The sequence below is a fragment of the Hyperolius riggenbachi genome, chromosome 3 (assembly GCF_040937935.1).
Source record: "Hyperolius riggenbachi isolate aHypRig1 chromosome 3, aHypRig1.pri, whole genome shotgun sequence".
NCBI classification, from domain to species: Eukaryota; Metazoa; Chordata; class Amphibia; order Anura; family Hyperoliidae; genus Hyperolius; species Hyperolius riggenbachi.
In genome coordinates this window covers 434766666-434779840 of record NC_090648.1, presented here as the reverse complement: position 1 = coordinate 434779840, position 13175 = coordinate 434766666, and the positions used below count along the sequence as shown (strand labels likewise).

Sequence of the window (13175 nt, the reverse complement as noted above, 5' to 3'; positions counted from 1 at the left end):
ACAACATTTCGCAGAATTTTGTGCCGACTTTAGTGGGTAATACCAAAACCCCAGGCATGCTATTGACACCAATTGCTACATATGTTATAGTGGGTACAAGTCGAAAAAAGAATTTTTCAAAAAGACCTTGTAGTTTTTGAGAAAATTGATTTTAAAAATGCAGAGAAAAATGGTTTTTAAGTTGTAATTTTTCTGAGTTTAAAAACCATTTTTTCGTTTGCATTTTTAAAATCGATTTTCTCAAAAACTACAAGATCTTTTAGGAAAATTCTTTTTTTTTGCCTTGTAGCCACCATTCTCCTTAACATATGTAGCAATTTTGGTATCAATAGCATGTATGGGAGCTTTGGTATTCACTGCCAAAATCGGCACAAAATTACACGAAAATTATGCAAAATTTTTTGCGAAGTTATGAATAACTATACAAAATCAATTGATTGAACAAATCGTAATTACGTATAGGTGAAATGGCAAAAATGTATGCGAAAATATGCATAATCGTAATTAGCTGACTACGATTATCACTAGAAAGCGGCTCTTGGCCGGCTCACAGGAACTCTGCCGCCATGGAGACGGCAGAGTGGTTGGCCAAGCTTCTCGACGTGCAGCGGTGATGGCGGTTATGTGCGGCGATTCGTCGGGATTGCGCCTTTTCTGTACCAGCGGTCTCTGGTCCTTAAAGGGGCAGAGACCGTTGGTACTTAAGTGGTTAAATAACGTTACCATACTTCTGAAACAGTACATTTAGCTGCGGAAGTCTTCTCTGACATGATAAAGGTAACATTTGAGCTCTCTGCTTACTCAGCCATCAGATGGGATATTTACAGCTGTGCCTGGAGTCAGTAACTTATATCAACATTCTGCTTGTTTTACAACACTGCTGTGTATGTAATGTATGTATTATTGTACAAACAGACATGCCTTTTCCAGGATTTTCCCTGAACTCCCACCTGTGTGCGGCTCAGTGTGATGGAGTACGAGGTCACCGGTGAGGTCACAGGAAGAATCCTGGCCCCAGATGTGGAATGTGAAGCTGTTATTTCATATTGAGGTTTCTAGGCGGAGTATGTAGAGGGAAGGTAACAACGACTTTTATGTCTATAGCTTCAGGCCTGGGTTATAAGTTTAAGGCTAAGTTTACACTGAAGCAATTGCGATGCACATGCCGTACATTACAAAAGATTTATAAAATAGTCTAATCTAGAGTAACAGGCAGCCAGTCAGTGTATGCAGGCAGTGCACGGTGTCCAAAACCATATAGCTTCACTTGATTTCTTATGATGGAAGCCGACACACTGTGGTGGCAAAGCGCAAGTGCACAAGAGTCCGCTGTCTGATCATTACAGCTCATTGATTTGTGATTATCGCTTATTTTCGACTGCTTTGCGCATATTGTAAACCTACCCCTAAAGCCAGGGCCGGCGCTCCTACTAAGGCAAAGGGGGCAATTGCCCCAGGGCCCCCGAGTGCTGCATGGCACCCACAGGTTAATTTTGCCCTGAGAGGCCCCAAGTGGTGAAATGATCAGTGCACGGGCTATGGCTCACTAGAGTGATTTTATCGGCATTGTGGGATCGCTGACAATCACTGGTCATCCCAAAAAGCGCTATGCTAATGCCGCAGTTCCACTCACCCAGTCTCCTGCTGTCCTCTCTCTTGTGGCCAGTGACCTGCTGGGTCGGTGGCTTCTGCGTAACTATGGATGCGCACACGTGCCACTCCCCTGGCCGGAAGCGTTCTGCTTTATGTTGGCCTCATGTATCCTTTAAGCAAGCCCAACAGCCACTACCTGTGCTACAAACCTACTGAGCACAGGTTGCAATCTTCTTAAGGTGGCCATACATCCGGCGACTTGGCGGCCGATCGACCATCTGATTCGTTTATTATAATCAAATTGGATGCAAATTGGTGCCAAATTTTGGGATGAAAATTGGTCGCATTGTCGATCGTGCATGCTGCAAGATGTTGGGCTGGCTTGCTCGATCGGGTGCGTGGCAGGAACTGCGTGCAATTTGATGATCGAAGAACGCGGCGAAACCCCTGGTGGTTTCCCCATAATGATAAATGTCCCCCCGGTGCCCTGTGCAAGGTTTACATTACCTGTCCGCGGTCTGCGCTTGTCCCTTCACTGCTCCGGGCGCACCCTGCTGTCCATAAATGTGCGTCCCACGTGGTTTTCTAGTAAGGGCACACGTGTGACGTCACACACACACGGCCCTTACTAGGAGACCACGTGGGGGTAGGTGTGTATGCAGAGGAGGAATCCTGGAAGGCAGCGGGGGACAAGCGTAGGCCGTGGACAGGTAATGTATACTTTGCACTGGGCACCGGGGGGACATTTATCATTGGGGCAGTGAGGCGGTCAGCGTGAAATTGATTGGGAATTGGCCTGTGGTGTATGGGCAGCTGACAGATCTCTCTCTTATCAGATTCAATTAGAGAGAGATCTGTCTCTTGGTCGAATCTGCCCATCATTGCTAGATGTATGGCTACCTTTAGAGTGCTCTGTCTGCTGTCCTGTCCCCTTGCAGTCTGAGCAGCATGAAAAGGCTGACTCTGGCCCAGTGCACACCGAGCGATTTTTGATGCGATACGCCGGCCGCATCCGCCTGTCAAACCGCTCGGTTAATGTATCTCAATAGGCTGGTGCACACCGGCGATTTAAAGATTGTAGCAAAGCGCAAACATGCCTCCTGCTGCACGTTTGCGGTTTGCAGAAGCGTTTCTGCCTCAATGTAAAAAATAGGAAAAACGCAAACCACTCTGAAAAACGCTACTTCAGAGCGGTTTGCCAGGCGTTTTTGTTACAGAAGCTGTTCAGTACAGCTTTTACTGTAACAATTTGTGTAATCTTGCTGTAATATGTACGAACAGAGGCGCCAAGCAAAGTAAAACAATGTTCTAAAAATGATAAAAAGAGGGAAGTCGAGGTGGACTTACCTCCTTCTGGTAGTGGACATATACTTAAATGCAGAGTAAAAAATATACAATTTATTCACAGCTCCATAAAATCGCAACGCGTTTCGCGGTCAACAATCCCGCTTCATCAGGCAGTACAGGAGCATATAAAACTGGTTCAGGTCCATAAAGCGTGTGAGCGCCTCTGACATTTGAGTATATGTCCACTACCAGAGGGAGGTAAGTCCACCTCGACTTCACTCTTTTCATAATTTTTAGAACATTGTTTTACTCTGCTTGGCGCCTCTGTTCGTACATATTACAGCACGATTAAGTCCACCCCTGGTGGAGGGGTTCTTTCCCCATTTACCTATCTACAGAGAGCGACTTTTATACCTGAGTGGGGTCAGGTACTAATACTCCCCACCTGCCTGTCAAGTCGTTACCTGATGGTAACCCACCTTTGTGAGTATAAGAACCTTTGACATTACATTATATATTGAGCTTACCAGACAATATTGCACTATTGGGCTCTTGGTGTCCTCTGTTTTGTTTTTACAAATTTGTGTAATCTGCTACACAAAAACGCAGCCAAAACCACTAGGCATGTTTAGAAATCCGCTCTAAAGGCCCGTACAGGCCCGGCGGGTCGCTCAGAGACAGCCGTATCAGTCCGCCGACAGTGCGTACACACGCCGGACTGTCGTTGGAACGCCCACCCAGCGGGAGGTAACGACGGACCTGTCGTTACCTCCAGTCCGGCGTGTGTACGGACCTTAAACATGCCTAGAATCGCACTGAAATCTGCTCCCAAAACCGCTAGCGGTTTTGGTGTGCACTGGGCCTCTAGCTGTCCTGAACCACTTTATAAAATGTAATCTCTGCTCAGAGACCTGCCTGCTAGCTTCAAGCCAAGCCCCTATCCCCCCTTTAAACCCCTGTAGAAACATTTCCCATTTAGTCACTGGAGCATAAAGAATAATAGAGACATTTGTCTGTCAGCTGATATCACACCTCCCTGTTGACTCATTGCCTATCATGGCTATCAGGCTTTATAACAAGGAATGGTTTTACACTGACTAGGAGAGAGGGAGTGAGCAGGCAGCTGTGAGTCATGGAGGAGGACATAAGGGGAAAAAAAAAGAAACAGTGGAGCGGGCATTTTTCTTTTTCTTACGTTGCAAAAACTGTAACCTTTTAGTACATAACTTTTTATGCATACTTGATTTATGATAAAGTTGCATTAAGTGTGCCTGTAGCGAAAAAAAGAGCCCCAAATGGATACTTACCTAGGTAAGGGAAGCTTCTGAATAATCCTGATTCTTCCCCTGTCCCCCTCCTTCTTTTTGTTACAGCGCTTAGAGCCCCCAAAGCCTGTTGCCAACGGGTTGTTGATGGAGCTCAGCCGCACAGTGCATGCAGAGCAGGATCATACACCAGGCAACCAAGGCAGGTGCTTGCAGCACAGTGCATGCAGAGCAGGACCATACACCAGGCAACCAAGGCAGGTGTTTGCAGCACAGTGGGAGTCAAGGGGACCACCTGTCACCTTCTTTGACCTCTTTTCACTTCAGCTTACCAAAAGGACCACAAGGGGGCCCCAGATCTTCTACTTTGCCTAGGAGCCTTTACATCTTTAATCCATCTGAGTGCATGCATAGGTGGCACGCACCTGCGCACTACAATGGAGCCGAAGGGGCTCAGCTATAAGGGGCTCGGCAAGTCGGCTATTTCCGCCGAGCCCGAGCAGTGGCTCCCTGCAGCTGTCCTGCGCCCATGATCTTCAGGGGTCTCAGTGGTGGAATGGAGAGGAGGGGGGGGGGACGATGAAGCTTCTGGAGGATCCAATGTATGTGTTATTTTATTTTTAAATTAAAAAAAAAAATCACAGGTTTGCTTGAAGGCTGGGTGCACACATAAAATAACATGAACGGCTGCTTTTATATCATGTTTTCACTTTACGTTGTGTGCGTTTTTTGTGCGTTTTTACTGCGTTTTTGGTGCGTTTGCAGTTTTTACCGCAAAAAAAGCATTTTGCGTGCGTTTGAATGCATTTGCGGTCATTTGCGGTTTGCGTATACAAAATACGTCTGCATTTTTCATGCCTTTTTATATTTCCATTTATGTAAATCTCTAGGAAGACAACAGGAAGTGGAAATACATCACAAAACAATTTTTTTTGAGGGAAAAAACGCATATAAAAACGCATTGAAAACACATACCATTGCACTCCCATTGACTTTCATTATGTGCATTTTTGATGCGTTTTTGCATATTATGTAAAGAAACTGCGTTTTTTAAAACGCACGTATATAAAATGCATATACGTTTATATGCGTTTTTTTTCCTGAGGTCCATAGACCGTTAGCAGCAAAAACGCAGCATTTTCCGCAACGCTAGCGTTTCTGCTACAATCCTTATTCCAAATGGATATGAAGATAAAAACTGTGCCTGAAGGTGCCTTCTCCAGTGAACATGAGTGGGATGAATTGTGTCTGCAGGAAGTAAGCATGGAGCACACGTGTCTTACTCATGATGTTCTTTATACAGATCCCCAGGCGATGGGAAAGTTGGATTTCAGCCTCTACGTTTTATTGTGAAATATCTAAATAATTAAGAGGCGAGGCAGCTGTGATGAGCGCAGTGCAGGGTGACTTACAGCAATCCAGCTGCAGAGTAAGGACACATACACACACCAGACTATAGTCTTTGGAAAATGAAAGATCACAGACCAATCTTACCACCCTTCATGTAGTATGAGAGCCATACTCTACACAGTCTATTCTATGGAGCTGAACTCCACATCAGAAAAAAATCTTTGCAAGATGCTGCACACACAGATGCTGTACAGACACAAAAGATCAGTATCTACAAAAGATCTGTTCCTGCCAAAGATCCGTTCCTGCAAATTGCATTCATAGTCTATGAGATCTGCAGATCATCATACACACCTTGTTTAACAGACAATCATCTGCAGATCTGAAAATCCATCCTGGTGGATCTGATCTGCAGATGAATGTCTGTTAACCACCCTGGCGTTCTATTGAGATCGCCAGGGCGGCTGCGGGAGGGGTTTTTTTTAATTAAAAAAAACTATTTCATGCAGCCAACTGAAAGTTGGCTGCATGAAAGCCCACTAGAGGGCGCTCCGGAGGCGTTCTTTCAATCGCCTCCGGCAAGCATAAGTAACAAGGAAGGCTGCAATGAGCAGCCTTCCTTGTTTGGCTTTCCTCGTCGCCATGGCGATGAGCGGAGTGACGTCATGGACGTCAGCCGACGTCCTGACGTCAGCCGCCTCCGATTGAGCCCTTAGCGCTGGCCGGAACTATTTGTTCCGGCTGCACAGGGCTCAGGCGGCTGGGGGTACCCTCTTTCGCCGCTGCTCGCAGCGGATCGCCGCAGAGCGGCGGCGATCAGGCAGCACACGCGGCTGGCAAAGTGTCGGCTGCGTGTGCTGCTTTTTATTTCATCAAAATCGGCCCAGCAGGGCCTGAGCGGCACCCTCTGGCGGTAATGGACGAGCTGAGCTCGTCCATACCGCTAAGGTGGTTAAACAAGGTGTGTATGATGATCTGCATTTTGCAGGGACGGATCTTTTGCAGGAACAGATCTTTTGAATGTCTACAGCATCTTTGTGTGCAGCATCTTGCAAAGATTTCTGTCTGATGGGGACTTCAGCTCCATAGAATAGACTGTGTAGGTATGGCTCTCATACTACATGGAAGGGGGTAAAATTGGTCTGTGATCTTTCATTTTCCAAAGTCTATGGTCTGATGTGTGTATGAGCCTTAAAGAGACTCTGTAACCTCAAAAATTTTCCCTGGGGGGTACTCACCTCGGGTGGGGAAAGCCTTCGGATCCTAATGAGGCTTCCCACGCCGTCCTCTGTCCCACGGGGGTCTCGCTGCAGCCCTCCGAACAGCCGGCGACAGACCCGACTGTAAATTCAATATTTACCTTTGCTGGCTCCATTGGGGCGCCGTGGCTGCTTTCGGCTCCGAACTACACGGAAATACCCGATCTCAGTCGGGTCCGCTCTACTGCGCAGGTGCCGGAAACTTGCGCCTGCGCAGTAGAGCAGACCCGACGGCGATCGGGTATTTCCGCCTACTTCGGAGCCGACAGCCGTCAGAGCGCCTGCGCAGGAGCCGGGAAGGTAAATATTGACGTCATCTTTCACGGAGGGCTGCAGCGAGACCCCTGAGGGACGGAGGACGGCGTGGGAAGCCTCATTAGGATCCGGAGGCTTCCCCCACCCGAGGTGAGCACCCCCCAGGGGACGTTTTGACGTTACAGATCCTCTTTAACTTCCACTCGCTTCAGGTCTACAGGACATCCAGAAGAGTTGCGATAATCAATACAGACTAAATCTAAAACAATCAGGGCTCGTTTCCACTATAGCGAATCCGCATGCGGGCACTGCATGCGGATTCGCATACTCAATGTTAGTGGATGGGGCTGTTTCCACGTGTGCGGCGGCGGCGGCATTTTTCGGTGCGGGAAAAATCTGCACGACAGGGTCGTCAGATTTCGCGTGCGGCAGGAATGCGGGCGAATCGCCGCTAATGCGTTCAATAGGGAAATCGCATGCGGCTTTGTCATGCGAATTTCCCCACAATTTCGCATGCGATTTCGCATGAAAGGCAATGGAACTTTACACAGGCAGTGACATGGTTAATTTCGCCTGGCTCCTTGCCATGCGAAATCGCATGCGAAATCGTGGGTAAATCCGCATGGGGAAACGCAGCCGCATGCGATTTCTTCAGCGGTGGAATCCAGGCGATACCGCACCGCTACAGTGGAAACGAGCCCTTACAGCTTAATCAGCACATAAATAGCACCTTCCATATCATTTTTATGCTCTTCAGACCTCCTTTGTTAATCAGCAGCGGACGTTTGGATGTTAAAACTATCATCCATCCCTTTCTTAACGGAACAACAGTTGTGTAAAAGAATTTCATAAAATACAGTAAGAATATCTCTGTTGTGCCCCCTTCTTCAGGTGTCACCCCAGGCATCTGCCTGGTTTGCCTATGCCTGAAAACACCTCTGGCCAGCAGATCCTGGGAGTGGTTGACGGGCGGAAGACGCCCCTCTTTCAAGTGCTTGTGTCAATACAGCCAGACAGCTTCCACTGGTGTTTAAAAAAAAGAATAAAGGTGTCAGCTTCCATATTTCCATCAGCTCAAGTTTACACTGAAATATAATTTCATTTTTTTCCATCCCTCTGTGCATACTCATCTCAGGCAAATACTTTGTAGGTCTCTTATTATTTTGTACCCATCTGGTGGCCATAAGTGACATGCGAATACAATGCCTTTGCTTTGCAAAAAGACAACATGCTGCGTTTGGAAATTCACAATGCAACTGTGGTACAAGCTCAGTTGAAAAGACCATGTACACAAGCCACTTAACCTTCCTGGCGGTAACCCGCGCAGGAAGATATCTCAGGCCCTACTGGGCCGATTTGCATAATGTTTTTTTTGCAACATGCAGCTAGCACTTTGCTAGCTGCGTGTGCACTCCGATCGCCGCCGCTCCGCGGCGATTAGCCGCCGCTCGCCGCGCCGCCCCCCCCCCCAGACCCCGTGCGCTGACTGGCCAATCAGTGCCAGGCAGCTCTGAGGGGTGGATCGGGACTCCCAATGACGTCATGACGTCATCCCGCCTGTCGCCGTGGCGACGGGGGAAGCCCTCCAGGAAATCCCGTTCTTTGATTTCCTGATCGGAGATCGCCGGAGGCGATCGAAGCAGGTGGGGGGATGGGCTCGCTACAAGATTTAAAAAAATTTAAATAAAAAAAAAACTGCTGCGCTGCCCCCTGGCGGTTTTTAATAGACCGCCAGGAGGGTTAATACAGGGGTGGAGGCGCCCAATGCATAAAGATAGGCTAATAAGCTGTTGATCTTGTACACAGAGAGGTAATCTTATCTTGAGGAATTTGGACCCATTTTTGAAAAAAGATCTTTCATCTGAGCCCATAAAATTGATAACGCATTTCGCGAGTACTTTCCCGCTTCCTCGGTTCTGTGAAAAAATAGATGGCTTAACTGGCTATGTAGTAGGCATTAGCGCCTCTATGTCACACAAGCCCTTGAGCATACGATTGGACATTCAAAAACCATCTGATAGGTCAGTGGCTTCTATTCAGTGCAACGCATTGTTTTCCCCAAAACTGTTGCATACACATGCGTGTTTGATTCACATGAGTGTACAATGTATTATCTGCATGGAGAACCCAGTGGATTTGCCTTGCAGCACTGGAGTTCCGGGTTTGTAAATTGCCTCCCCACACTCACTTTTGCATCTATTTTCATAACAAAGAAATGTTTTTCCTTAAAGGTTACTGTGCTGTTGCGCATCTTTTAGAGCAGAGAGGAAGTTCTGAATACAGGTCCGTTTTAAGGAGAGGAGAAGCAGTTAGAGAGGCTTTGGGGGTTGGCTTATTTTGGAAGGAAGCAACAGCTATCACTCAATATTATCCATCGTCTCTCTAAAAGGAATATCTATAACCTGATGATGTAACAGGGCAAATAAAAAAAAATGCCTTTACTGTCCAACATTCACTACATTCAGTTTAAAAAAAATCCAGGCTCTACAAACCGTGTGAATGTCCATTCAAATCAGTGAGTGAGTGAGTGAGTGAGTGAGTGAGTGTGTGTTGCAGGGTTGTACGTGTGTGTGTGTGTGTGTGTGTGTGTGTGTGTGTGTGATGCAGGGTTGTACGTGTGTGTGTGATGCAGGGTTGTGTGTGTGTGTGTGTGTGTGCGTGCGTGCGTGTGTTGGGTCTTAGATTATGATGGATATGTGAATATATGGCAGGGATTAGATTGTGAGCCCCTCTGAGGGACAGTTAAGTGACAAGACAAGACACTCTGTACGTAGCTGCGGAAGATGTTGGCGCTAGATAAATACAAAATAATAATATAAACTTGGAGAAATCAGTGTGTAATTTTTGAATGTTATGAAACTTTAGGAAATGCAATATTTTTGTGGAATTTTAAACTCTTAAAAATGTCACAACTTTTGTGGCATGCGTATTCGCACGCTGCAGGTGAGTTGGGTTTAGGGTGGGCCAAATGGCAGCTCACCGTGCTGCCGCTCAAATCCCTGGCGGGGTAAAATACTATTACCCCTCTGAGTTGTAGCAACTCAGAGGGAGATGTAATTCAGGGTCCGGCCATTGGTAGAACCCCAAATTACCCTTACGCGCTCTAAACTAAAGCATTATTGCTATAACAACACCTATTTTCGCTGCTCGCCGCTGAGCGCCGTGCGTCGCAACTACCTGCTTCGGTTTTCTTTCCCTCCTGATGCACTCCCAGAATTCATTGCAGCCATAGCCATCATAATTTTCCTGTGAATAGTACTTTATCCCCATTATCTTCCAGTGGACCCTTTTTCGACGTACAGTATGAGAGTAATATTTTCCCATCTGTAAATGATCAAGGAGTAAGTAGCCAAATGGCTATAGAGGATAATCAGTTGCAATAGGTCCCATCCTCCTAACTGTAGGATCTCAACCAGTTGGCTGTATATTTACCTTTATGTGAAACAGTATAACTCTGCTTGCTCAACTAAAGCACCACTGGGGTCAGTAGCGTAGCAAAGGAGCTGTGGGCCCCGATGCAAGTTTTACAGTGCCCCCCCCCCAAGCACTCTATGCATAACAAGTGATACGGCGCACCAAAACCTACCAATGGCAACTACAGTGCCAGAGGTGCAAGAAGGGGATGGGGAGAAGCTTGTTAATCATTACCACTTTATTGAAAGTATCTATAGAAGTGAATATTATAAGCACAGGACTAATAGAAAGCTAATACTGTAGTTGAGGGAGGGCTCTTCGGGTCCCCTCTGGCCCAAGGGCCCCGATGCGGTCGCAACCTCTGCAACCCCCCTGCCTGGGGTACACGTATCATGTGAGGAACATGGGTAATAGAGGGTCTGACAAAATGATTTTGTTGTTGGAAAACAGTTGTGAATAGTTAAATCCATATAAATGACCATTCATTTTATGGTCTGTAAAACAACCCATTTCACAGTACAAACGCATTCTCTACAGCATAAACTGTAATAAATTGTATACATTGTAGAAGTTCTGACTGCATACGAGGAACAGGTAACAATATATTATAAAGGTGCAAGGCACCGAATTTTAGCTCTTGTTGATTAGCCTAGGCAATACTAGAACTTTAAGTTCACCAACTGCCACAATACTATTGGATGTGAACTGACATACCATTGGCCAGACTCTTCTTAGTCGTCTTCCTCGCCATGGTCATCTGGACCTGATGTTTGATCCTCATGGCCTTCTCCAGGTCCTGACGGCTCATTTTCAGACTCTCCTCAGTCGGCAGAGCCAGACTGGAGTTAAACGAATCTGTAAAGTGTTCTCGTCCCATGACCGTCTTGATGTAGCCCTGTGAGGTCCCCGAAGGTCCAACGACAGCCATGTTGGATGCAGTTGTTCCGTAAGTGACCTTAATGAGTCCAGTGTCTTTTGAAAGTACCAAAGTACGGTTGTTTTGTGATAGAGCCCTGGGTACGAACTACTTCCCAGAATTTTCTTTTGACACCTCCTATATGAGGTAAATTCTAACGCTTAGCCTTGCATACGGACATCATTTCCACGGTACAGCCTCTAGTCAATTCTTTTGGACTAGCCCAGAACCTCAGTTACTCAAACAATCCTAGTGTTAAGCCCTGACTGCACGTAGGTTTTTGTTGCTGAAATCCCAAAGTAGTGGACTCTCCCAGTGTTCACCGATTCCCTAAATCCAGCCTGTCTGTGCCAGTTTGCAGCTCTGGGAACACTCCAAGGCTCCTCCGATAGGCAATGTTCCAAAACACAGATTCCAAGAAATGTATTGTCTCAGTAGGTGCCTCTGGTACTCAATGTGATCTTAACACACAGTGTACTCTGTGTTACAGCATAAGTTTCGACTTTCAGGTAAGCTGTAGATTTTTGCACATACCTCCAACATGCCCCAAACTAGGAGTCTGTCAAAACACAGCCTCTGGTTAGTTGTGGATGCCAGTACACACCTCCAGCACATGCCAGATCCCAGGACACAGTTTCCAAGCTAAAGGTACAATGTCGCTTGAGCAAAATTTGGCACAGGCTCTGATCAAAGTTCAAGTGCTGAATTCCTGTCCGAGCACCAGTACAACAGTGTCACCATCAGAAGGTCTGCAGATCCAGTGTGCAGCCTGCAGTGCTCAGTGTGTCAGTGACACAAACAGACAGACCCACGCACACTGCTTCCTCTCTTAGTAACCAGCAGCAAGGCCTCCTCCCACCTTTAATTCCTAGTCTGGGATTCCTCAGATAACTCTGGGAGGTTTTTTAGCCTTCCTGTAGACCAGGGTTGGGCTGTACAGAGAGAGGAGGAGAGGAGACAGGCAGAAGGCTGAACACTAAGGTGCACAAAGAGTTAGCGCAGCAGGAAGGGCTGGGGAGTGGCACCTCTGTACACCTAGCATGTCACGCTGCAAAGGGTCAGGTTCCTTGTCAGCACAGCTCAGTGCAGCCAACAGCAAGAGTACATGCTTAAAGCAAGCATAGCTAACAACATAAAAAAAATCTAAACATAGTAGATACAGTGCATAGTAACGTGCTTAGCAAGGATTTTTTTGGTAAAAATGAATAGTATATATGTCATGTATTAATATGAACTTATATTTGACTGTGATAACATCTTGAAGGAAACCAGAGACCGACGATACTTACCTTTTATCAGACCCGGAATTACATCACAGGAGCCTATAGGCACAGATGTCCTGGCTGAACCGCACCGTGTGCTGACTGACCCAGCTGTGACTTCTCCCTTACCAGTCAGTACATAGCTACAGGTGTCCCTGTCCCTTAGCATTAGGTAACCAGCTAGTGGTGCCCCGACTGAAGGGAGATCTTGTCAGTGGAATGCCGAGAGCCAAGTGACTAAACTCTCATTTATGCTCTGCTCAGGACTCTACATAGGAAAGCGCTAAGGAAGGGGAGTGAGCCTCCCCACCATCATCAGGCGCCTGTAGGCGCGTGCCTACAGTGCCTTATGGTAAATCTGTCCCTGCTTTTTATACATAAAAAGTAAGGAGACCCCAAGCTGCAGGCAGTGGAGGATGGCGGCGTGGGAGCGATCCGTGCCATTGGGGCTGGAGGAAGACACAGGTATGTATAAAAAAAGTAAGTATCGTTGATCCCTGGTACACTTTAAGGCCCAGAATGCAACACAAAGCACTATTAATAAAAACAAACAAAAACCTTGTAAAAAGTACAG

General features: G+C 46.8%; 1 protein-coding gene across 1 annotated transcript in view; it reads right to left on the bottom strand.

The window, feature by feature from the left end:
- PKP2 (plakophilin 2) overlaps nt 1-12199 on the bottom strand; it is a 162863-nt gene extending 150664 nt beyond the window's left edge. The window contains exon 1 of the mRNA XM_068277652.1: nt 11138-12199. Coding sequence (XP_068133753.1) covers nt 11138-11351 — 214 coding nt within the window. The 5' untranslated portion in view covers nt 11352-12199. The remainder of the gene's footprint in view (nt 1-11137) is intronic.
- Nucleotides 12200-13175: the final 976 nt, after the last annotated feature.